The sequence below is a fragment of the Lissotriton vulgaris genome, unplaced genomic scaffold (genome assembly GCF_964263255.1).
Source record: "Lissotriton vulgaris unplaced genomic scaffold, aLisVul1.2 SCAFFOLD_1591, whole genome shotgun sequence".
Taxonomy (NCBI): Eukaryota; Metazoa; Chordata; class Amphibia; order Caudata; family Salamandridae; genus Lissotriton; species Lissotriton vulgaris.
Window position 1 is genome coordinate 195,572 of NW_028242271.1, and position 26,999 is coordinate 222,570.

Genomic DNA, 26,999 nt, shown 5'->3' on the forward strand with positions numbered 1-26,999 from the left:
CAGGCTGTTCTCAGAACTTTCAGACTGCTGCAGCTGGCACGGGCAACCGCCGTTAAGTAGGTAACTGCTATACATTCTATGCACAGATATGAATTCAGCATCCCACATGCCTCAAACGGAATATGCTACTTACCAGTATGCATCTCTTCTTGGCATGTAGGGCTGCTGACATTCATATTTCCCACCCTCCTCCCCGGTGCCTGTCGCAGCTGTAGCACTCAGAATACTCAGGCTTCAGCCGAATATGGTGACTGTTACACAACGACTACGAACATCTGAGGTTACTTCAGGAGGGTTCTATGGGGTGAGGCTCTTCTGATTGGCTGATGCCTAGTTTGGTATCTTTCACAAAAAGAGGCGGATATGCTACAAAAGGGAATGAGGCCTAGGCCTTTTTCTTTCTCTTTTGTACCTACTGCAATGTTATTTTGTTACTGAGACTCCGTTTCCGACGACGGGGAATGATACAAAAGCATGGGAATCTATGAAAGTTACCAATACTGGGGAAGCAAAGTTACAGTTAAGTAACTTGTTTTCTTCTTTACATGTAGAGCTGTAGATTCACATGTGCCCACCCACCTCCCCTGGGCACCTTTAGTTGTTGGAGTTCTTAATTATACATTTATACGCATGGACATCTCTATATTGCACTTTCTCCATTCCCACCCTCTTGCGGGAAAAAAAAAATCTAACAATGGAGTCGATGACCATGCCCACTATCACAGATAGGAAAAGTCACCTTGCCTCGTGACTAGGAAAGACTTTTTCGAAGAAAACAACTTGCAAACATCCGGACCCAACGATAATGGCAGGATATCGGAAGCATGTAAATCTACAGCTCTACATGTGAAGAACAGATGCTTACTGGGTAAGTAACATTATTCTTACCCATGCTGAAAGTCTGTGTCCTTGGGAACTTTTGCTTGTGCAAGAAAAGTTAGCTGTTTACAGACCAAGAAAATAGTCATCGATTTCCCTGCCTACTCTTATTTTTTTGGGTAATTGATGTTAATGTAAAAGTTTAATTGTGTGTGAATTTGATGTGTTTTTTCCCAACTTGTTTTTTGTGAGAATTGAGTTTTTTTGTTTCGTTTTTTTGTAAAGTATATCAAGGCTAGGAAACAGTGTGGTGCTGGATACATTCCATTAATGACTAATTGAAATGTACTTGTTAAGTTTGCTCTTTATGTAAGAAAAATATGTATTTTATGCTCCTAGGCATACTTGGAAATGAGCTTTAGAGAAGCTGCAATCGCTGCAATAAAATTCAGTGAAACTGTACCGGTTATGATTAACAAAAAGAGAGTACGGTTATCTTCTGTTGGACAGAAACCTCAACCTGCAATTGTGGTACGTATTAACGGTTTGAAGTTTTTATATTTTCTCATTTGAGGTCATTTTAGTGTACATGCTTTAAACTGCACTGCCTAGCAAGCTTTTTAATTTAATTTCAAACAGTTTATTAATCCAATATTAATGGAATTTGTAGCGCACGAATCACCCAGAGGGGTACGTCTGCGCCAGCAACAGACCATGAAGCCAGGCAAGAGACTACTGCATTAAAAGAGCACAGTCTTCACTAATTTTCGGAATTGGTGATCTGTACACCTGCAGATGTGCAGGGTTAACCTATTTTAGTACATAGTGGCTAAGTAGGTGAAAGATCTGCCTTTTGTGAAGGTCCTTCTGACTCGTGGAACTGTAAGCAATTTGTCATTGGATCTGAGCAATCTAAGAGGGCGGTGGTGCAATAGTCTAGGCAATGGGTAACTGACCTTTTCAAAGCAAGGCATTGTTTCAGACATTAAATTATAAAGAATCTTTTTACACGATTAGTAACCAATGCAATCACCTTAAAAGATCGGCCACCGATTGGAAGATTACATGAGAGGCGGGCATCAGTGTTTTGCGCTACTTGAAGTTTGGAAATCAAAGTCTAATTTTCCGAGATCAGTAGGGCATTACCATAATCCAAACAGCTGAGTACCAAGGTTTTCCTTGCAGAAAGTGGTGGGGAAAGGAAGAGAAAGCTCCTCAACAGACACAATGGTATGTTTGCATCTCTTTCAGTAGTCTTGTGAAAGGTAGTAAACTCTGCCCTCCTTTTATTTTTATAATGTTTATTTTAATTAAGGTCTGGTTTGAAAACAGCTATGGTTAACCGCCTATCTATAAAGAGGCTTTGCGTCCTCCTCAGTTCCACCCACCATACAGCATGGCACAAAGGGTCTTCCCCCTTCAGCCATTGGTTCTCTTGCGTTTAGTGACCTTTTTGTTCGAGGCATGTGGGCTGCTGAATTCATATCTGTGCATAGATCGCCGCCTAGTGTTGGGTCCGGATGATTGCACTTTGTTGTCCTGGAAGAGTCTTCGAAGTATCACGAGATAGGTGGCTCCTCCCCTGGACTACAGTGCGCATGGGCATCGCCTCCATCCCCAGATTGTTTTTTTCCGCCATTGGGTTCGGATGTGTTTCGGTTCCCTCTGTCGGAATCGATAGTTGTTTAACTTTTCTAACTTGAGACAAAAAGGTCTTTAGGATTCGCGTCGGTATTGTCATTCGTTCGGGTTTGTTTATTCATCGGCTCCGAAAACTTGCTGTCCTTCCGCGTGCTGTAGGCGCGGACGGGCCTACACGACGCTCCAGACTACTCAACATGGAACGAACTCCATTTAAAAGGTGCCCGGTGTGCACCTCAAAATATTCACACCTCGACGTGCACCCAGTGTGCAACAAATGTTTGTCGTCGGACCACGATGAGGCCAGGTGTATGGCCTGCTCCAAGTTCCGGTGCAAGAAAACTCTCAAGCTTCGTAGAGCCGCTAGGCTCCAGGCCCAGTTATCGGCACCCCCGCCGGACAACATCTTTGAAGAAGACGTTGATGACGACACCGTCCTACAAGTTTCGGACTCCAGCCCGGCGTCGGAGGTTGACAACTACGACGCGGGGGACGAGGAATTTGAGGAAGTCGTCGGTGAGGTAGGGGACGACGACGGGGCCATTGCCACCGTGGAGGATAGCTCGGAGGAGGAGCATCCTCAGACTGATTCGGGGGTCAATCCCCATTATACGGCCCAGGTCGAGGGATCGCCTTCGGGCCTTACCCAAGACCTTACTACGCGTCCCACGGCCCCGCCTACGGGCCCGGCCACGGACATTGGTGATGCGCCACTCCCGGTACAGAAACCGAAAGTGAAACCATCAGGGTCCACACCAGCAGTGTCGAAAACGAAAGTGAAAGTCGCACTGGTGAAACTAAAGGCTCCAAAGGCCTCGGCGCCTAAGACGTCCAAAATGGCCGCCGACATCAAGAGCAGTGCTAAGATGGCCGACCCGAAGACCCCGGTGTCGAAGGCGAAGACGACCGACGGGGCCACGCCGGCGCCGAAGAAGGTCGACGACCCGAAGAGAGCCTCGAAGACTCGTCAAGACGACCCCGAAGCTCTGGCTGCGCCGATTCCGGTCGACTAGGCCAAGGGTGGTGATGTGTCGGCTCCGAAGACCGTGCCTTTGATCGCCGACCCGACTCCGGACTCGGGGGAATCGCTTGAGCCGGTCCAGCCCTCACCGTCCTTGACCAAGAAGGTCGCGGAGTCCCTTCAACGTATTCGGAAGGACACCTTGGCTCCCGGACCGAAGGATGTGGTGCCGAAGCCTCCACAGAAACCGGCAAAGGTGCAGACGCAGATCCATTTCACGCTGCCGCCGAAGACGACACCGACGGCTTTCGCTCCAAAACACGGGCTCGGGCGCCCTCTAAGATGGTGTCGACACCAAAAGCGTCCTTGGTTGTGCCAAAGCCTCGGCTCCAGCCACTCGCGGACGAGGAGCGTCGAGAGGTTGTCATCGACGCCAACACGGGCAAACTCTCTCTCCTGAAGAGAAAAATTACACCGGAGCCAGTGTTAGAACATTATCGTATTCCACTCAAAAAGAAGTTGGACTCTGCGGGTACTTCTGCCCCTATCGAGCCTGCATCCCCACAAAATCTGGGACTCTCACCATCTCATTCCACCGCTGGGGAAGGTGATATGGATGAGGAGGAAGAGTACAATTATCCGGCGTACTCGGATCCAGAGGAGGTCAATGAGCCATGGTCTGCTGGAGGCGACCCTGAGGACCCTCAGTCAGGCCCTGAGCCGCAGCTCTTTGCTGCAAAAACTTCTCCAACAGAGGACTCTGCAGCCTTCAACGCCCTAATTGAGAGAGCTGCGGCCAATCATGATGTCGACCTTCATGCGGATCCAGTGGATGTCGACTTTCTGTTTGACACTTTCTCGGTGGCTGAAAAGTCAGTCAAGACATTGCCCATGCTCAAGGGAGTGCTAAAGCACACGCCAGAGGTCTTCAGGGAGCCCACTCGGGCGCGAGTCATCAATCCTCGGATTGACAAAAAATACAAGGCAGCGCCCACTGATCCAACGTACATCAAGGGACACTTGCCACTGGATTCTTTGGTTGTATCCAACGCACGCAAGCGGGCAAACTCGCAAACCACGGGTGATGCTCCTCCCCCAGACAAAGAATCAAAAATCTTTGAAGCCTCAGGGAAACGTATTGCTGCGCAGGCAGCTAATATTTGGCGCATTTCAAACACGCAAGCCCTACTCGCACGCTACGATAGGGCACATTATGACACCTTAGAAACATTTCTACAGCACTTACCTGATCAGTACAAAGAGGCAGCAGAAATGTTAATTCAGGAGGGGAAGCTAATCACTAATGCTTCCATTAAGTGTGCGCTGGACGTGGCTGATACCGCCTCCAGGGCTATAAACACTAGCGTGTTACTGCGTAGGCATGCATGGCTTAGAATATCAGGCTTCAAACCAGACGTTCAGACAACCATCTTAAATCAAACAGTTAATCCAGACCACCTGTTTGGCCCTGAAGTGGATGCAACCCTTGAAAAGATGTAAAAAGACACGGACACTGCCAAGTCTATGGGGGCTCTCCAGTCCCAGCAGTTTCGGGGTGGTTCCTTTCGCCGCTCCAATAACAGGGGCACCTCAAGGGGTCAGGCATCGCAATCCACGCAGTACTATAAGAGCAACGCCCAGGCCTCATACACCAACAAGGGTAGAGGTGGTTACAGGGGCAACAACGTCAAAGGCAGGGGACGTGGAAACAACAGCTCCAGGTCCTCCACCACCAACAAACAGTGACGCCTTGTCACTGCCCCCCGACCACACAACACCGGTCGGGGGGAGACTCCAGCAGTTCCTGCCCGCGTGGAAATCCGTCACCACGGACAGGTGGGTCAAATCTCTTATCCAGTACGGTTACTGTCTGGAACTTACTTCCACTCCACCAAACATACCTCCAAGAAACCGTCCTATGTCTGGCGAGCACTTGCACTTGTTGCAGCAGGAGGTCAAAGCCATGCTGCACAAAGGGGCAATAGAGCTCGTGCCAGTGCAAGAAAGGGGATCAGGAGTTTACTCTCTGTACTTTCTAATCCCCAAAAAGGACGGATCCCTCAGGCCCATCCTGGACCTCAGGCCCCTCAACTGGTACATTCTGTCAGAACACTTCCATATGCTCACGTTGCAGCAGGTTCTCCCTCTGCTTCGGCAGGGGGACTTCCTGGCTACGCTAGATCTCAAGGATGCATACTTTCACATTCCCCTGCATCCTTCACACAGGAAGTACCTCAGATTCACAATTCAAGACCAGCACTACCAGTTCAGGGTTCTGCCTTTCGGGGTCACCACAGCGCCAAGAGTTTTTACAAAGTGCCTGGCGACTGTGGCGGCTCATCTAAGACGCCAAAACATCCACGTCTATCCTTATCTAGACGACTGGCTCATTCAGGCAAAGTCGGAACAGTAGTGCGCCGACCACGTGTCCCGCACCATTCATCTCCTGCACGATCTGGGATTCTCACTGAATTACCCAAAATCCCATCTCCAACCCGCCCATATACGGCAGTATCTGGGCGCGACACTAGACACTCTGGCAGCCACTGCGCAGCCAAATTCAGTGAGAATCGCCAGTGTCCAGACGCTGATCCAACGGTTCAGGCCTCAGCACTCGCTTCCAGCGAAGGTGTTCATGCAGTTGATAGGCATGATGGCCTCCTGCATCTCCATCGTCCCGCACGCGAGGTTACATATGCGTCCGCTTCAGGAGTGCCTAGCACGTCAGTGGACTCAGGCTCACGGGCAACTAACAGACCTAGTGTTGGTGAGCGGTCGGGCATACAACTCTCTGCATTGGTGGAATCCACAAAACCTTTGCAAGGGCCGACCGTTCCAAGAGCCTGTGCAACAGATTATCCTGACGACGGACGCTTCTCTCCAGGGATGGGGAGCGCATGTACTCCACTACACAGTGCAGGGACTATGGACACTACAGCAAAGGAAGATGCACATCAATGTACTGGAACTGATGGCGATCTTCATGGCCTTAAAGGCATTTAAAGTACATCTGCTCAACAAGGTCGTGTTGATCCGGACGGACAACATGACGGCCATGTACTACATTCAGAAGCAGGGAGGCACACACTCTCCGCAGCTGTCTCATCTGGCTCAGAGCATGTGGAAGTGGGCCATTCAGAGGAACATATTTCTCATGGCGGAGCATCTCCCAGGCAAGGACAATCAGATGGCGGACCTGCTCAGCAGGCACAGCCACCAAATGCACGAGTGGGAGATAAATCCATCAGTACTCCAACCGTACTTCCAAAGGTGGGGTCATCCAGAGATAGACCTGTTCGCCACAAGGGAGAACGCAAAATGCCAAAGCTTCGCCGCCAGGTTCCCACACCCACAGTCGCAGGGCAATGCGATATGGATGTACTGGTCAGGCAGATTTGCGTACGCTTTTCCCCCAGCACCTCTGATACCGCTGGTGGCGCGCAAACTCAGGCAGCACTCGATGACTCTCATCCTGGTTGCTCCAACGTGGGCTCGCCAACCATGGTACACCACGTTTCTGGAACTGTCCGTGGTACCGCATCAGAGGCTACGCCTCACACCCAGCCTTCTGACGCAGAGCCATGGCGACATTCAGCATCCAGATCCGCAACAGCTCAACCTGGCGATCTGGCTCCTGAGGTCTTACAGTTTGGCTATCTAAACTTGCCTCCAGGCTGCATGGACATCATCCGGGAGGCAAGGAAGCCCACCACTAGAGCATGCTACGCGGCGAAGTGGAAGCGGTTTGTCATTTACTGTGCAGACCACATTAACCCGATAGATGCATTTATTCAGAACATCATTTGTTATCTTTTCCATCTGTACAAATGTAATTTGGCCTATGCTTCCATTTGCATACATCTATCTGCGATGGCTGCTTATCTCCAAAACAGGCAGCACCTCTCACTTTTCAGGGTGCCTGCTATTAAAGCCTTTCTAGAAGGGCTCAAGCGTGTTATTCCTCCGCGGACTCACTCCGCCAGCTCCGGAGTGGAACCTCAATGTGGTCCTCACCAGGCTGATGGGTCCCCTCTTTGAACCGCTGCATTCCTGCGAGATTCAGTTCTTGACATGTAAAGTGGCTTTCCTTATTGCGATTACATCGCTGCGGCGAGTTAGTGAGCTCCAGGCACGAACTATACAAGAGCCATTTATTCAAATTCATTCCAACAGGGTGGTGCTTCGCACTAACCCTAAATTTCTTCCTAAAGTAGTATCTCCATTCCATATTAACCAAACTATTGAATTACCTGTGTTCTTCCAAAATCCTGAGTCATTGGCGGAGAGAATGCTCCACACCCTTGACCTCAAAAGGGCCTTGATGTATTACATTGATAGGACCAAGGATTTTAGGAAAACTCAACGACTTTGTTGCCTTTGCGCCACAACACAAAGGTAACCCCATTTCCAAAGGTGGTATAGCTAGGTGGATAGTTAAATGTATTCAGATATGCTATCTGAAAGCCAAACGTACTCTCACCATTCCACCGCGGACCCACTCCACCAGAAAGTTGGGGGCCTCCATGGCTTTCCTTGGAAGTATCCCTTTGGAAGACATATGTAGAGCAGCCACATGGTATACCACACACACATTTACAAAGCATTCTTGTGTTGATGTGCACTCCAAACAGCAGGCAGCTGTAGGGCAGGCTGTTCTAAAAACACTTTTCCAAACTGCTGCAGCTGGCACGGGCGGCCACCGCTAATGGAGGGACTGCTATGTATTCTATGCACATGCACAGATATGATTTCAGCAGCCCACATGCCTCGAACCGAATATGCTACTTAACAGTATGCATCTGTTTTTGGCATGTAGAGCTGCGGACATTCATATCGCCCGCCCTCCTCCCCGGTGCCTGTAGCAGCTGCAGCATTCACACATTTCTAGCATGGTCCTCTTTCACTTAGTTTCACTCCATCTTGGTCGCAATGGCTAAAAACAATCTGAGGATGGAGTTGATGCCCATGCGCACTGTAGTCCAGGGGAGGAGCCACCTATCTCTTGATACTTCGAAGACTCTTCCAGGACAACAATGTGCAATCATCCGGACCCAACACTAGGCGGCGATCTATGCACAGATATGAATGTCAGCAGCCCTAAATGCCAAGAACAGATGCATACTGGTAAGTAGCGCATTCGTTTTAGTTTATAGACCCACCTCAGTCACCAGTGAATCCAGTAATCTTTCTGTAATGTTGACAACAGCTAGTAGTTCTGACACAGTATTACTTGGAGCCCTTAATATTAATTTTGGTTCTGCATGCTCACCATGAGCTGTTAAATTTATGGATCTGTTGGTCCTTTTAAATTTCAGGCCTAATCTCCCACTGCCAACACTTTTGATGTAATTTGTTACTACTGATTGCCAAGCCTCTCAACCATGTCCTTTAAGGTGGCCAGTCCGCTTTTGCTCACTTTTCTTCTGCTTTTTTAGCAAACAGTTAAAAACTGTGAATGCTTCCACACACTCAAAAGTACAGTAGTTAAAATCAAATTACGGAAGAAGCACTAGTACAGCTGGTTCCAGCGCTAAAGTTGATGGAAAATGGACTCCTACAATAATGTTGCTATAGCCAACTGTGCATCTGCTTACTATATAGCCAGTGGGTCTCCAGCCTTTTCTATGGTCAAGCTGCTACTGCTCAAGGAAAATCCTGTAGCGTGAATAGCAAATTTAATGGCTGTAAAAGTAGCTTCTTTTTACGCGGCAACCATTGCCTCCGCTGAGAATAAACCGCAAATGTGACTTAGTTAGGTGCAACAAAAAAACTTACATAACTGGGTTTAGACTGGGGGTACGTTTCGTTATGGGGGGGGTGGGGGGGGGGGGGGGGTGGTGCTTCACGGGAGCACCGGAGGGGGCTGGTTTACAGGCCGACATGGATTCTGTGGAAGCCGCCATGTTAGGAGAGAAGAGGCGCTGCCACTGCCTTCTGCTGGTCCCGCCTTCTCCACTGGTCCGTCAGCCTAGGGAAGCGTGCTGCTATCTATGGCCGGTTTCCTAACCCGGGGATTGGGCCCTGGCCCCGATACTGCTCTCCTGTGTAGCTAAAGCCACTGCCACCAGTTTTTGAATGATTCCTTTCTGATCTTGCAGCCCTTTAAAGATCGAGGTAGTGGTGGGGAACCACTTTTCGTATGATGTCTAAGCGTTTCGGGGCAGCAGTCCTTAACATATTTTTGGCAAGGTGGGTGCGATAAAAGCATATTTTAATCAGCCTGCATGAAAAGAAGCATGTGCTGTGGAAGTGCAACACAGTATGCCTAATGAGAGAACAAGAACTGTACCAAGCTCACAAAAAGGATCGGCTGTGCCCACTTAGTTTTTTTTTTTTTTAAATACAGAAAATTTACAAGCACTAACCACCATTGCACAGAGAAGCCCACAAATGCCTGCGAACCGGATCCAGGCGGTAGCCTGCAAACACAAGGCACACCCAGCCTCGTGGAAGGGGCAGTCAGCACTTGCTGGGTGTTTCCTCAAGGAGGAAAAAACAAGTAAGGGGCAACATGGTGTTAAGTTCTGACCACGAACCAGCCACGCATCCATCAGTGTTGAATGAAACCGTATCCGTTAACGTTGGGGACACAAGTGGGGGTGCTTTGGGTACAGAGGCAACAAACACGTTGTGCAGGTGAAGGGCAAGACCTGCATCATATAGAGAATCATGCTGCACTTAATACAGCCACCTACTTCAGGTTAACACTACACCGGTACCCTCATGGCCAGCAACAAATTTGAGCACAGGACATCAGCCGGAACACGTGTGGGTCTACAGAGGCTTCTGGGCGCTAGCGTGCACTGAGCACAGGACATCCCTAGACGCTCATCCCAGGCATGCGTGGGGCTACAGAGGCTCCTGGGCACTAGTGTGCGTGTGCTGAGCACATGACATCAGCCGGGACACGTGTGGGGCTGCAGATGCTTCTTGTCGCTAGCGTGCGCTGAGCACAGGACATCCCTAGATGCTCAGCCGGGGCATGTGTAGGACTACAGAGGCTTCCATGCTTTAGCTTCGGGCGCTGCTATAGGGGACATGTTGGGTACTCCAGCGCTCACCCGGGAAACATGCAGGGCAAAGAATGTCCATTGAAAGTCCCCGAACGCCCACCCAGGAAATGGGCAGGTCAAAATAGTATTCCAGGCACTTATTCGGGGCATGTGTGCTGCTAAGAAGCCTCCCAGGCACCCATGGGAAAATGTCCAGTGCAAAATGAACGTCCCGACAAGCAACCGGGGCGTGTGTAGGATGAAGAGGGTATTATGGGCAGTCGCCTGGCATGTGGGGGCACAGGACGCCTGCAGGCACCCACCCTAGGCATGTGTGAGACTGACGGGGCTTTTATGCACTCGCTGGAGGAACTGCTATGGGGGCATGCGAGGATTTTCAGGGAACCACTTCCGCACTCCCCGCACCCCCACCCCACCTCACCATACACACACACCACTACGTCCTTGGGGCATGTGTCAAAGGGGTTATTCCAGGTGCTACTCGGGTCCCCGCTGTACACGACTTATACGTGTGGGGCAGGGGTTGGTTCAAACTACATGAGACAGACCATATTGCTTTGACGTTTGCAGCAGTAAATGGAATGTAAATGGTCTACTATTTTTTTTTTGTAAATATCTTTTTATTGCAGCAAGATCAGAAATGCATACAGTAAATTTAAGCCATTCCCCTTGGTGCTCAGTGAAAGCGCCGCTCCCTCACCCCAGTATCACACAGCCATTCAGCTCGCACCCCGGAGGTCGAGCGGCAAAGTCATAGGTACAAAGATACTGCGCTGGATCGTACTGTACATGGCTGTAGCCACCAAGTGGGTGGGAAATGGCCTAGCTGCTTTTGGGTCCTAACACTCCCTCTTCCATGTCCCAAGACCAGTGTGAGCCAGGAGTCCCCGTACACCCTTCGTGAACAAAACCCCCTCCCCTTCCCCGTAACCCCCTCAACCATTCCTACCCCGCCACCCACGTCTAGGATCCCCCCCCAGCTGCTCCCCACCCCTGCCCAGTCCCCCCACCCCCCCAGGCGTGCCAGAGTATCACCTAACCGAGCTCTCAACCCCTTCACCAAGATCAGCTCCGAAACAAGGCCCCAGGATTTATCAGCAATCATTCGTAAATCATCACAATGGGACGCAAGGGTAGCGAAATAGCAGCGCGGGCTTATACTGTCCCCCCGTCAGGCGGGTGTCCCGCAGGCGCCGGGCTATGCACCGGGGAGTCCCCCTCCTCCACATCCAGGAGCGTGAGATCAAGGACCAGCCCCTCCCACGCCCTGGCTCTCTCCAGTGCCATGTCATTGTCTAACCTAAGCGCCGCGCGCAGGCGAAGTTCACCCTCACATCTGGCCCATTTAAGCAGCTCAGCCTTCCAGCGCTCTACTACGGGGCCCCGGGACGCCTTCCACTGGGACGTAATGGCCCGCTTCGCCAGGAGAAGCCCCAAGTCCAGGAACTTGCTAGTGACTTTATTCTTTGATGTGTGTGGGAACCAGTGTAGTATGCAATGTGCCATGGTGAGTTGCAGGTCCCTCTCCGTCACCTCCCTCAGGACCTCCACTACTTCCTCCCAAAAGGGCCCCAGCTCAGGACAGGACCAGAACATGTGTTGGAAGTCTGCGGGATCCGCCGGGCAGCGCGGACAGGACGCCGGGTGGGCCGGGAAGTACTTATGTAGTTTGTCAGGGGTCAGGTAAGCCCTATGTAGGACATAGAAGTGCACCAGCTGGAATCTCGCGTTGCGCGTGCCATTCCGGGCCCCCTCCAGTATGCCATTCCAGGCCTCCTCGGGGATCTCAGTCCCCAGATCGGCCTCCCATTTCGCCTTCAAGGCCAACAGTGGAGCGATGGATTCCGAGAGCATGCGTCGAGATAGGCACGTGACCGCCCTGACCGTCCCCGTCATCACGACGTACTGGCAGCCCAGCGACAGCGTCGGCTCCGACATGCCCGCCCCCCAGTGCTTGCGAATCGCCGCCGTTAACGCCGCATGTAGGAGGAAGTCCCCCCCCGCCAGCTCAAAGCGCTCCTGCAGGAGATCGAAGGGCAACATCACCCCGTTTTCGTACAGGTCGCCCATGGAGGAGAGCCCCCGCTGATCCCAACCGGCCAGCCCGTGCCACGAGCCCCCGTGCGGCAATGTCTCGCAGAGTCTAAGTGGGATCTCAGGTGCGTACGGGACCGTGACACCGCACCTCCGGCGGTATCTGTTCCAGCATTTTCGGGCCGTTGCAAACTCCTGCGTGAGGTGGAAATCCCCCATCGGAAGTCCCAGGACAATCCGGGACAACACTTGGACCGGACCCGCCGGCTCCCCCGACCCGTCCGCCTCTCTCCTAGCCCGCGCCACCCACTGCGTCAGCCACTGCAGCTGTGCCGCCAAGTAGTAGAGCTCGTAGTCCGGGACAGCTAGACCTCCGTCCGCCCGAGGGCGGAGAAGTGTGGCAAGGGCCACCCTACGCCTGCCCGCCCCCCACAGAAAGCCGATGACCATCGATCGCAGCCGTCGAAAGTAGCTCGCCGGGATCCAGATCGGGAGGGTCCCGAAGAAGTAAAGCAGCCGCGGCAGGGTCACCATCTTGAGGAGCGCCACCCTCCCCATGAGCGACAACGGGAGCGTGCCCCAAAAGTCGAAGTTCCCTTTAGCGTGCCTGATCGCCGTACCGATATTCCCTTCCAGGATATCGGCACTGTCATGAAAGATCGAGGTGCCAAGATATCGTAGGCTCCTCTCTTCCCAAGTCACGCCTTCCGTAGTCAGCGGACATGTTCCCCGTGGGCGGGCCGGGAATAGGTGAGATTTCGCCCAGTTCACTCGAAGGCCGGAGACCTTACTCAGCGATTTCAGGAGAGTCTTAGCCCCACGCAGGGAGTCTGCCGAGTCCGCCAGGAACATCAGTAGGTCATCAGCGTATAATGCGATGTAGTGTATTTGGCCATAGACGTCCAGGCCCTGATATGCCCGGCCCAGCCGGGCCCGCGCTGCGAGGGGCTCGACAGCCAGGGCAAACAGCAAGGGGGAAAGAGGGCATCCCTGACGGGTGCCCCTGCCCACCCCACACATCTCAGAGATGACCCTCCCTGTTCTGACTCTTGCCGTCGCGTTTGTATAGAGCAGCCTCGTCCAATCGACGAAGCCTTCGCCAAGGCCCAGAGCTCGTAGCACATGGAAGAGATAAGGCCATTCCAGGCTGTCGAAGGCTTTCTCCATGTCGACAGCAAACACCACTGCCTCGTCGCCGTCGTATGTGTCGGCCTCTAGGATATGCAGGAGTCGTCTCACATTAAGCGCCGTGTTGCGGGCCGGGATGAAACCCGACTGGTCCGCATGTACCAGCATGGGCATGTGGGGGAGCAAACGCGTCGCCAAGACCTTGCTCAGGATCTTGTAATCCAGGTTGAGCATGGACAAGGGGCGGTACGCCGATCTGTCCCATGGCTGCTTACCCGGCTTCAGTAGGGGGACAATCAGCGCCTCCCTCGTGGTCGCAGGGAGACAGCCCAGTCGCCTCGCCTCGTTGTACAGCCACGTCAGCCGGGGCGCTAGGAGATCTACGTAGGTAAGATAGAATTCTGTAGGGAATCCATCGGTGCATGTAAATGGTCTACTATACATAGTACACCCCTGTGCCTACGACTAATTATACACAGGACGATTTACACTATTTGAAATGCCATAGGTATTTACGTGCAAGAAGAAAATACTATGTGAGCCACATTATCAAACGCATTAACCCAGCTCCGCTTGATACATCATACAAAGTTTGGTATTTACCAAAATTATCTCTGTTAACTTATCAGAACTCTGACGCTTACGGCGAAGAGGCAGAAGCCCCCCCGTTAAGTCTGCATGCTGCATTGACAATGCACGGCATGCCCCATCTTCACCCAAAGTGCTCAGAATAAACCTCGAGGCTACATGCAGCCCTTTAAAACCACACTTACTATAAATGCACAAACTATTTTAACCAGATCCGTTAGACAAAAGGAATGACTCCATGCCAGACATACTGTTCTTGCAGGCTTCCTTACCTGTAGGAGCCAGTGTAGGATCTCCCCGAAGAAGGGCCAGCCCATGGACCCCCTTGGTCCTGCTCCACCTCAGCACCCAGAGCTGGCGGGACAGGGCCAGGAGCAGCAGCAGCAACAGCACTGAGGTGGCGGCGCCATCGAACAGGGACATGTAGCTGATCTCTAGGAGGAACATGTTAAGGGACAGGGCGATGGGCAACTGGTGAAGCGGCCCGTGCTGCCAGGGGAGTGGGGTCTGCTACCGGGTGAAAGGGTCAGTCCTCCTTTCAAGCTGGGAACTGATGGGGATTACATGAACTCATGCCCTCATCCAAGACGGCACATCTTCTATTCTGGGGGCGGTGTGACAATAGTTGGAGGAGAGACGCTCTGAGGTGAAGCCCTGAATGAAACGGAAAGCAAACCAAAGCAAACAAATAAAGAGGATTGGGAGGGTGAGAGCAGGGAGGAGCGAGTCAGAGGGCGGGAATAAAGGGATAGACTAGAAGTTTGGTGCCGCGCCAGAGCTTTTAACGAGGAATGGGAGGGTGAGAGCAGGGTGGGGCAAGAGCGCTGCTGGCTTAAAGGTTTCTTATCTTTATGGGCTGAAACAGATGGCCCCATAAAGACGATAAGAAACCTTTTACCACAGCAGTAAGTCAAGGAAGCCGGTCTGAAAGGGCCGGGGCTAAAAGAGAAAAGTACTTCATTTGGACCTCTTTTCCAATGGCTGGCCACCGTTTAGCATAAACGGTGACGCCAGCCAATGGAAAAGAGTGGCGAGGCTGAACCTCGCTAGAGAAATCTACCCTCTAAACATAAGATCTCGCCAGCTTGACTGCGCATGTGCGCAGCTATCGCAGGCCGAGTCCTAAAAAGGAAGTAAAAAGACTACTAATGAACAAATTAATGTCCTAAGTTTTAATTATTGGATGTCACGGAGTGTAAGACTTTTTATCACAGCCCTTTTTGATCTATATTTGTATGCAGCCTAATGCTTAGTTATCTGTGTGTCCGACTGATCATCTATACTTTTTATATATCTACTTTTAATCGTTAGAAGTTATATGTATGCTTGATAGCACAATCTCCTAACGTTCAGTAACTGTCTAGTGTACAACTTCCTGCAGAATCTGTCCTGTTTGTTATGCATATATTTTATATTTCTATTTTACAAATTGCAAATTTGAATGTGTGTATTCAACCTCATCCATTTATGTTCTTTTATTGTAAAGCGCTCTGATACCCTCGTGGGTCACGTTCGCGCTATATAAAACTCTATGAATAAAATAAAAACAGTGCTGGATCCTAGATTCAGCACAGGGACATTACCTGAAAACAGGAGAGTAAATGCGTTTGATAGATACATCTGCCGTGTGGATTCCTCACCTTGTGAATATCCCCCTTGCGTCAGCAACATTCGGAAATTCTTTTTTCGTAGCCTCTTGCCGACTTGGACGTCATAGAGACACAGCATCGCACGCGACTCCGCTGACGTCACCGACGCCTACAATAGGCCCACGCGGGCGTGATGACATCAGTTCCCTTTTTTCTGCGTCGTCGACGCTACTCTTTATCTGGAATCTCTGTAGCCAACTGGTACTTTGTTGCCTTTTTGTTGACATTTTCTGCTTCTCTGTATCCTGTTTTCTCGACAATGTCATCTAAGAAGACCGGCTTCAAGCTCTGCAGGGAGTGCGGTAAAATGATGTCTATTACCGACCCGCACGATGACTGCATCTGGTGCTTAAGTTCCGACTATGATGTGGATGGTGGTTCTTCATGTCGGAAGATGAACCCGAAGGCCCTGAGGGAAAGAGGCCACGCTCCTGGTAGCGAAGCTGAAGGCTGGGAAAGAGAAATCGTCTAGGTCTTGTTCTCGAAGGTCGAGGACGAAGTTGAGGTCTGGATCTCGTGAGGGGTCGTTTTCGAGGTCGGTTTCGGATCATGCTTCGAATTTGAAGAAGCATAAGAAGAGGAGACACGAGTCCCGACATCGTTCCGGTAAGGAGTCGGGCTTGAGGTCAAAGTCACCCAAGAAGGTACGCTCTAAGGTGGTTACTTTGTATGTCTCTGAGCCTTAAGGTGAGGCTTCACCTTCGGAGTCGCGTGGGCAGGCTCCGGCTCCGAATCAGTCTCCGGCGCCGTCCCCGGCCTGGGAAGAGGAAGAGGCCCAGGAGGATGTGGATTCCACCCCTGTCGATGAGCCGAATCAGTTCCCTCCTCAGGACCGGCCTGAGGGTTTTCAGCCGCCCTTTCCAGCCCCAGGACAGGACCCTTCGGCGTTTCTGAACGCTATGTATGGCGTCTTCTCAAGGGCGTGGTACCCCTCTGGTGCACCTTCAGGTCCCATGGGTCCTTTGGCTTACAGTTTGGGAGTTCCTCACTCCTATCCTCCAGCTCCGTTTATGCCTTATATGCCGGCTCTGACGCCGCATTGGCAGTTTCCGGCTCTGCCGAAGTCGTCGACGCCGATTTCGGCGTCTCCCGCTCCAGATCGTCCTCGAGTGCATCCCACTGTGCCATCGGATTCGATACCGGCGTCGATCCCGAATCCGTCGGAGCCGCTAGTGGATCCAGCTGCGAGGAGTGAAGGAGAGGTCCAGAAGGGAGGCTCCACGACTTTTGGAGGAGCAAAGTTACTTGGATTCACATTCTGATATGGAGGAAGGTGAATTGGAGGAGGGCTGTTTTGAGGAGTTGGCTGATGCAGGAAGCCTGGATTTCTCTCCAGAGTGGGAGTTGCCCTCATGTTCTGGTGCGTCTTCTAAGGATGTCCAACCTTACCATTTGGTTATGAGGAAGGCTGCTGATCTTCTTCAATTAACTTTGCCAACGGTGGAATTTAAATCCAATATCCTCACTGAAGTTTTGCATTCTCCAAATTCCGTGGTGGAACCTTTGCTTCCATTTAATGATGCCTTGACGGATCCCATTTTGGAGGTGTGGAAGAAACCATTGTCTGCTCCTGCGGTTTCTAAGAGTGTGGCGAAGGTACAGGGTTGCACCTGAAGACCCTGCTTTTTTGACTTCTCATCCTTCACCTGAGAGCCTGGTCATTCAAGCAGCCTGTTCTAAGAAGGTTAGTGCCTTTCCCCAGGTTCCTTGTGAAAAGGAAGCAAAGAAACAAGATCAGGTTGCTAAAAAGACCTTTTCATCTGCAAGCATGGCATTGAAGTAGACTAATTCCACTTGTCTGATGGGGAGATATGTGCATGCCCTTATGGATTCTTTGCGTGTTCTGGTTCCTAAGGTTCCTGATGCCAGCAGGAAGGAATTTGAGGAAGTGATCTCTACGCAGGCAGCGGCTCGCCAGGTTATTCAAAGTGGTCTGGACACTGTGGACTCTGTGGCGCGTATCATGGGCACTGCTGTCGCCACTAGGTCGTCAGCTTGGATGAAATCCTCTGACGTTTCGGCGGATGTTCAGGCGACCTTGCTGGATCTTCCCTTTGATGGATCTGGTCTCTTTGGGAAGAAAGCTGATACGGCCCTGGAGAGATTTAAGGACAGCAGAGCGACTGCTAAGTCTTTAGGTCTCCAGATCGGGGGCACTTCATCCAACAGGAGGTTCAGAGGCTTTAGTCGCTCTTCCTTTCGGAATTACCGACAAGGTCGGCAGCAGTAACAGCAGCAGCAGCAAAATTCCATCTACAGGTCGTACAGGGGAAAGCAAAGAGTGCGTCCTCGGACGTCAAGCCTCTTCCTCCTCCACTTCTTCCAAGTCTCACCTGGTGCCCTCCCAGCGCAACCTGTTCATAGGTGCTGTACTGGACACAACTGTATGTCGTGCATTCCCTCCTCCTCAAAGGATTCGCGACATACAGGAAATGATTCCTTTATTCTACAATGGAGCGGTCGTTCCAGTCCTGAAGGTCCTTCGCCTGCTCAGTCTGATGGCTTCTTGCATTCTGTTGGTCAACCATGCACGCTGGCACATCAGGGGCACTCCAGTGGTGCCTCCGCAGGCAGTGGTATCAGCACAAGGGGGATCTCGGAGTCGGTGAGCATCTCCAGAGAACCTGCTGCGGATCTGTCTTGGTGGGGCGTGGAAGGGAACCTGTCTCAAAGGAATCCTTTTCAGCTGCCTCCTCCGGTGGCCACAGTAATAACTGATGCATCCACTCTAGGGTGGGGTGCTCATGTGGGGGATCTGGAGGTCAAGGGTATTTGGTCTCCAGAGGAAAGGTTGCTTCACATCAACCTTCTGGAATTGCGGGTGATACGTTTGGCGCTCAAGGCCTCCAGGTCGATCCAGGTCCTGACGGACAACACAACCGCGATGTGGTACATCAAGCAGGGAGGAGGTGAGTTGCAGTGTCTCTGCAGAGAGGCTCTGCGTCTCTGGTCCTGGGTTCAGGTCCACCAGATTTGTCTGATGGCAAATCATCTGGCTGGAGTTCTGAACGTGCGAGCAGACAGTCTGTCGGCAGTTCTCTGCCGATCACGAGTGGAGGCTTCACCCAGAGGTGGTTGGTCACGTCTTTCGGATGTGGGGGACTCCCCAGGTGGACTTGTTTGCCACTCGCGAGAATGCTCACTGCCCGTCCTTCTGCAGTCTCCAGTATCCGTTGCAGGGAGCCTTGGGGGACGCGTTTCACTTGAGTTGGGAAAGACAGCTCCTTTACGCGTTTCCTCCCATACCTTTGATTCCTTGGGTTCTGAGGAAGATTGGCCAAGACCGGACCCAAGTCATATTGGTCGCCCCGGACTCGCCGAGAAGGGTGTGGTATACAGATCTTCTCCACCTCTCCCCCGCCGCTCTGTCTCCTTCTCACGGCAGACCTCCTCTCCCAGTTGGAGGGGTAGGTTCTACACCCCACCTCCAGACATTGCACATTCATGCCTGGAGATTGAACGGGGCAACCTGAATTCTTTTCTCTCCCGCCTGATGTAGTGGATGTCATCTTGTCAGCCAGGCGTGACTCCACTAAGTTCATCTATTGATATAGGTGGTCAAAGTTTGTCACTTGGTGTGGTGGGAATTCTATTGACCCTTTGATAGCCCATTTGTCTGATGTTCTCCAGTTTGCCCTTTCTCTGGCGGAGCAAGGGCTTGCTGTTGCCACGGTTAAGGGCTACCTTTCTGCGCTGTCGGCATTTCTCTGCTTGCCTGACCAGCCATCTCTTTTTAAGTCTCCTGTTGTTTTAAGGTTTTTGAAGGGCCTCACAAATAAGTTCCCTCCTACTCTTTTTATTGTGCCTCAGTGGGACTTGAATCTTGTTTTGACCTTTCTGATGGGTGCTCTCTTTGAGCCTCTTCACAAATGTCCTATGAGGCTTTTGACTCTTAAGGCAGTCTTCCTTGTTGCAATAACCTCTGCAAGGAGGGTTAGTGAGCCTCAGGCTCTTAGTTCAAAGCCCCCTTTCTTGACCATTCATGCTGATCGAATGGTTCTTAGGACCAGGGCTGCTTTTCTTCCTAAGGTGGTTACTCCTTTCCACCTTGGTCAATCCATTACCCTCCCTACCTTTTATCCTCCCCCACACCCTTCCAAGGAGGAGGAGAGGTTACACCGTCTGGACCCCAAGAGGGTGGTGTCTTTTTACCTGGACAGAATTAAAGACTGTCGTTTGGATGACCAGCTCTTCGTTGGGTTTGCTGGCTGCAAAAGACGAAAAGCGGTCCATAAAAAAACTTTGTCAAGATGGATCGTTCTATGTATAAAGATCTGCTACTCTTTGGCCGGTAAGGAACCTCCAGAGGGTATAAGGGCTCATTCCACTAGAGCTAAGTCGTCAACCTCAGCATTGGCTAGAGGTGTTCTTGTAGAGGACATTTGTAGGGCGGCAACTTGGTTTTCCCTCCTCAGGTTCGCGAAGCATTACTGCTTGGATTCCGAGGTGAGGAGGGACGGCCACTTTGTGCGCTCTGTCTTCAGGATTTCCTGGTTTAGAAGAGTGGACACCCTCCTCCGGGAGTGGGACTCGATTTACAAGGTGAGGAATCCACACAGCAGATGTATCTATCAGAAGAACAAGTTACTTACCTTCGGTAACGCTTTCTCTGGTAGATACTATATCTGCCTGTGGATTCCTCACTGGCCCGCCCGCCTCCCCGTTGTCCACTCTTCTATACCAGTTACTGTAATGTAATGTATATTTATTGTGTTGTTAAGGAGATGTTTCCATTGCTTCACACTGTTTCTCCTTGGCTATTGTATACTGTGTATGCTTGATTGTCATTGGTCCGTCCGTGTGCCTCAATGGCATGGAAAAAAGGGCGGAACTGATGTCATCCCGCCGGTGTGGGCCTATTGTAGGCGTCGGTGACGTCAGCGGAGTCGCGTGCGATGCCGTGTCTCTATGACCTCCAAGTCCACATCGGCCCGAGGCTACGAAAAAAGAATTTCCGAATGTTGCTGACGCAAGGGGGATATTCACAAGGTGAGGAATCCACAGGCAGATTTAGTATCTACCAGAAAAAGCGTTTCCGAAGGTAAGTAACTTGTTCTTTAGTCAGAGGTACGATTTTTAAAGAATATTTTATTTCAAAAGTTGAATTATAAACTTTTTCACATAGAATCACCAATGTTATACTAACATATAACTGTGGGAGGAATTTCACTTAGCAGTTAAGTTAACAATAGTTTTTCGTACTCAATGCTGGATACCCAGATTCAGCACTGGGACATTTCCTGAAAACAGTTGAGAAAATGCTTTTTGGTTATTTGTGTGATTTTTAAGGAATATTTTTAGTTTTCAAAAGTAGACACTTAAACATTTTGGGAGAAAAAGTGTCAATGTTATTCTATATGTTAAATGTTGTATACTTGTACAGCGCACAGCTGCCTCAGCAAAGAGGCGTCCCGGCGCTGTATACCGCTGGGAAACCCATCCTGGCTTTCCCTGTGAGATGGTCCCTCTTGGGCATCTCCAAGGTGAAGACAAGCATCCCCGGCGCTGATGGGGCCATTAGTAGAGATTAAGCAAGCTATTGCCCAGAGTTGCTGAGTGGGACCCATGGTAGGAGTAGGCACCGAGGCGATAATTATATGGTCCGCTGACCATGGCCCAAGACCCTGCCACGTCGGGAATCGAACCCTGGTCCCGGGCCGACCTCTGCTTCCGGGTCTGCCAACTCTAACCAGTGAGCCACACCAGTAACCAGTGAGCCACACCTATAGAAAGAGGTTATCGGGTAGGCAATCGGTCTTTGGAGTTAGGGTCCTGGGGTTATACTCTGAGGAGGGAGGGGTGGGGGGAGGTCTCTCAGGGCACCGCTGGGTTGGGCACACAGGGCCGTCGGGTGCATGGGTGTCTTTGGACGTGTGATTCCCTTACCCGCTCTGGATGCTGTGGGTGGGACCTCTGGATTATGGCTGCATGCGTAGTCAGGAGGCGGGTCAGAGGTTTGCCGGATCTCTGGTCAGGATCGCCAGAGGACCTACTCGTGGTGTTTTTCCACTCTAGCTCGGGCCGGGTTCGGCGGGTGCAGAGTGGGCTGGATTCGCGGTTCCTGCCTGGTACCAGGAGCTGCAGTTCAAACACGTCCGGTGTTCACGGGAGAAACGGCTTGGAAAGTGAATGCAGGCAGGCCCTCCGGGGTTTTTGAAGTTGCTGGCCGCTGGACAGACCGAGGTGTTGAAGGAGCAGGTTCGACGGGCAGACAGGCCTGTAGGGCTGGGGCCAAGTCAATGGCCGTCGTCCTTGTTAGCTCTGCACGGCTTCTCGTCCTTCCCTTTTCTTTTGGTTGCTGGATCTGAGGAAGGAAGGTACAGGGTGTCCCTAAATACTAAATTTAGGGTCGTTAAAGGTAAATAAAAGGCAGGTTTCAATGGGTCCCTTCCCTGGTTGGCTGGGTCCCCCTTCTGGAAGACGGTGGGGACGGAGTTGTGCTTCACCGTGCCTCCCTCACCTGAGAGGTGGGGTTGACAAAGGTGGGCACACCTCCATTCACTGGGTCTTTCTGCTGTTTCTTCTCTGCAAATTCGGGGTCAGAACCGGTGGGGACCAGTTACTGGGAGTAGCAAAAGGCCTGGGGAAGTTCACAAAGGTGGCAAGTCTAGAGTATTTCCCTTTTGTGGACCCTGCCCATCCTGTAGGAGCAGGCTTGGCACCTCGACCTAGGATGTGCATTGTTTCAGGCCCCCAAGAGCAGTAGACTTTCAACCCAGGGTTCCAGAAACCTGTCTGGTGGTAGCTAGGGAGCAGCCACTCAGCTTGGTTATTAGTGTTTGCTTGTTTTTTCAGGGGGTTATCTCTAAGATGCCCTCTGTGTGCATTTTTCCTTAAATCCCACACTGGCATCCGTGTGGGGATAATGTGATGAGAAATTTGATACTAAACTTCATAGTTGTCAGTGAAGCTATTATGGTGCTGTGGAGTTTGTAATGACAAAATCCCAACTCCATATACTCTTAATGACATTACTGCACAAAAAATGTTGAAGAATTGGATTAGACACTGTAGTGGTACAGGGCTCATGCACATGTAGACCCTCACCAGTGGTATAGTGCCATAGGCAGTGGATTGTAGGCATGACACAGAGGGATGTGTGCCATGACTCTTCACTTTGCACTGCATCTATACATGCAGCCTACAAGGGCAGTGTGCGTTAAAGTACAGGGCCTCTAATGGTGCCACAATGTGTTGCAGTCCTTGGAGGCCTTTCCTGTCGCAATACCCTTGGTACCTTTGTTATGTTATGTTATACGTTTTGTAGAGCGCAACAGCTGCCCCAGCGACGGGGCGTCCCGGCGCTAGAACCATAACACAATCTACTGGAAACGAGAGAGGGGTCTACGGGGTGGGAAATAGATGGGTTTTGATCGCTCTTCGGAAGGCTAACAAATCATCCATGCAACGGATGTGGAGAGGGAGGGAGTTCCACAGTTTGGCCCCCAGGAGCTTGAAGGAACGACCTCCGATGCGACAAAATTTCGTCTGGGGTATCAGGGCTAGATGTTGCCCCATAGACCGGAGGTTCCGTTTGGGCTTATAGGGGGTCATCAGAGGACGAAGAAGCTCTGGGCCTTCATTCTTCAGGATCTTAAAGGCAAATAAGAGGGCCTTGAACTGGATCCGGGCTTCTATGGGCAGCCAATGAAGTCTGTGCATAGTCGCTCTTACTGAACATCTTCTAGGGAGGCCTACTATCGCTCTGGCTGCCGAGTTCTGGATTCGTTGGAATCTTTTTATCTCTGCTTTATTAGCTCCCAGCAACAGGACGCTCGCATAGTCCAGTCTTGACAAGATAGTAGACTGCACTATGAGTTGTCGTGTCTTGGAGTCGAAATAGCCTAGGATGTGGTATAGGCTTCTCAGTAGTCCAGTGCAGGTTGCGGCAACTTTTTTAGTGTGTGATTGGAAGCTCAGGGTCGAGTCCAGCCACACCCCTAGATTTTTTACTAAGTTTTTTGGAGGGGGTGCTGGGCCCAGAGACTGAGGCCACCATAAATCGTTCCAGTTGTTGCTGTTTTTCCCCATTATTAGTAGCTCGGTTTTGCCACCGTTCAGCTGGAGGCAATTTGCTGTCATCCATTTGGCGACGGCAGACAGTCCATCCCTGAAATTGGTGGCCTCCGGGGAAGGAGCCTCACTAAGGCTGATGACTAGCTGAGTGTCGTCAGCATACGACACCATTGTGAGGCCCCATCTCTTAGCAACCTCCGCCAAAGGTTGCATATATAGGTTAAACAGGGAGGGACTGAGAGCTGAGCCCTGTGGTACCCCTTGCCCTATGTCTTGGGGTTTGGAGATAAACGGGGGGGCAGATACCCTGAATGATCTGCTGGTTAGGAAGGACCGAAACCATTGGAGCGCTGAGTCCACGATTCCTATATCTTCCAGGCGTTTTAGGAGAATGGCATGGGACACCGTGTCAAAGGCCGCGCTAAGATCAAGCACTATCAGCGCGGCACATTTGCCGGTGTCCATGATTTCCCGCAGGCTCTCAGTGGAAGTGAGGAGCGCGGATTCCGTACTATGGCCCGGCCTGAAGCCATGTTGGGAGGGGTCCAGGATGTTATTTTTCGCCATATACTCACTGAGTATTTTATTCGCGTGGGCTTCACCATGAAATTGCATTTGGCCAGAGTTGCCAATTGGGGTTGCAACAGTTCAGTTGGGTATCTGGTTGGCAGGAATATAGTACACACTTTGTCAAAGAGCATCAACATCAGGCAACAAGTGGGGGGCCACCATGCCAAAAAGGGGCACTTTCCTACAACGTGTGCTCTATTGTGCCTTAATTTGAACTTTGACCTACAGCAGGGAAAAAGTCTTAAGGGTGTTCTGTGTTCTTGGTCTGTAAATTAACTTAAATCTGTAATATCATGCATACTGTTGACTGAAGAACTTTCTTTCCCATCCTTAAATGTATGTTCTGTTCCTAAGCGATTTCTGTAGTTTACTCATGTCCTACATAATATGCTTTTTTTCTCTTGACAGGAGAGAAGAGTGATGCCAGTGGTTGCCCAGAAGAAAGAGTAAGGATTTTTTATTTTGTCTTTGCAACTTTTTCATTCTTTGTCATTTTCTAGGTTAATTTAATAATCCTATGTAAGTTGAATCGAAGTTATTATTCCCCCCCCCAAGTAAAATTTTTTTTTTTTAAAAAAGCATGCATTTAGTCGCTTAGTGTTAGAATTTATAAAGCAGTTCCTCCTAGTATCACAGATCTATTTTGTCTTTGAATCATAGTGCCTGTTTACCAACAAGGACATGCAATCCTTTTGTGCAAGAGGAACCATTTTTCCGTTTTTGTCAGTGTGCTTCCAGGTTATTTCTGTATAAGGAATAATTTAACTAGGTTCACACCTCAAATTTGTTCTCAGTCTTCATTTTCTACATAGCAGATTATAATGCCTGTGATTACTATTGGCATTTTACAGATCTTTTTGCTAATCCGAAACTGGCCCCTCCCTGAGAGTAGTATAATTGAATTCAACCTGCTATCACTGTTTAATCAAATGATCCGCAGATAATAAATTCACATTAGCTTTTCAGTATTTTTTCCTGCCCCTACATCTCAAGTGAAGTGATTAGAATTGCTAGCTGTATGATTTTGCTCCTAGGGGTGACCGAGCCCACCTTTATCACGTCTCCTATCAGTCTGTTTATAAGTAGGGCTTCCGGTTTTATGGTATTTAGTTTTTAATAGTTCAGTCTGTATTTATCCATATTTATTTTTTCCATCTTAATGGTATGCTCGAGGCTTATGAGCTGACGATCCTACACTTAGCAATTGATCGCCACCTGGTGTTGGGCTCGGATGATTGCAGGTTATTGTCTTCTTGGAAGAAGTCTTTGTAGTCACGAGATAGGTGACTCCTCCCTTGGACAATACTGCGCATGGTCATAGGCTCCATCCTCAGATTGTTTTTTTCCGCCACTGGGTTTGGATGTAAGTTTTCCGCTCAGGCTAGAAAATACTTTTTCTGCAATTTCGAAGCGAGAAACCTTAGAGAAACTTATTTCGACATCGAGTAGACTTTTCGACATCACCAGCTACATTCTGGTGTGTCGACACGGGCCGTTGGGCCTATTGGCGCCGTACGGCCTACACCTCATGGACAGAACTCCATTCAAGACATGCCCGGTATGTCGAGCGAAATTTCCTCATAGCGACCATCACGAGGTTTGCAACCACTGTCTTTCGCCAGAACACGACGAGTCCACCTGCGCAGCCTGTGCCTCCTTCCCGAATGGTTTTCTTCGATCGGATCGGAGGGCCCGTCGACACAAAATGAGGATATCGGCTCCAGCACCGGAGGCCATCTTTGAGGAGGAGATCGTCGAAGAAGACTTCTCCGAGGACGAAGATCCAATCGAAGATATCTCCGAGGACAAGGCTCCACTCGTCGCCGAGGAAGACTCACCTGATCTCCAGATCATATCGGGGGCAGAGGACTCGGACGATTCGATTCCATCTCGACAACCCGTGAGTACCACTGCCCCCGCACAACATACACTGACTAAGACAAAGGCAGCGGCCGGCACTCCGCCCATAGGGCCCAGTTGAGACTGAGATTTACCCTCAGACGCCCCGACTTCGGGCTCGGCTCCGAGGACAAAGACTTCGTCTTCCGGTGCCTCGGCGCCAAAAAAACATGTGCCAATTCCACCTTCTCCATTGGCACCGAAATATCCTTCGACACCGAAGGATTCTTAGACACCGAAGCCAAAACGCCCTAAGGTGTCCAAAGACAAAAACCCTTCGGCGCCCGAACCGAAAGACATCGGTGCCGAAGCCAAGAATCGGACCGGACCCGAAAGCTTCGACTCTTAAACCCTCCGGTTCCAAAAATAAAGAAGGGAAGCCAAATTCCGGCGCCGCAGGTCCAACAAAACCTGTCTCCACGCCAAAATCTCAGATATCGGTACCAAACACTCAAAGGCATGATACCGACACGCATAAACACTCTGACAAGCCTAAACCAACTTCGGCACCGAAACAATTGCCACAGGACTCAATCACTCCTCCTAAGGCAAAGAACACTAAGCAACTTCTATCTGCACCGGAAAAATCGACGCCGAAGATTACAGAACAAGAACTGTTTCGACCAGATCCTAAACACAAAAAAGTCTGTATTAATCCAAAAACTGGACATGTGGAAGCAA

At 50.7% G+C, this 26,999-nt stretch overlaps 1 protein-coding gene across 1 annotated transcript in view; it reads left to right on the forward strand.

Moving 5' to 3' along the window:
* LOC147669012 (zinc finger protein 638-like) overlaps nt 1-26,999 on the forward strand; it is a 472,920-nt gene that overhangs the window by 142,067 nt on the left and 303,854 nt on the right. Inside the window, exons 7-8 of the mRNA XM_086948283.1 lie at nt 1,219-1,350; nt 24,828-24,865. Coding sequence (XP_086804409.1) covers nt 1,219-1,350; nt 24,828-24,865 — 170 coding nt within the window. The remainder of the gene's footprint in view (nt 1-1,218; nt 1,351-24,827; nt 24,866-26,999) is intronic.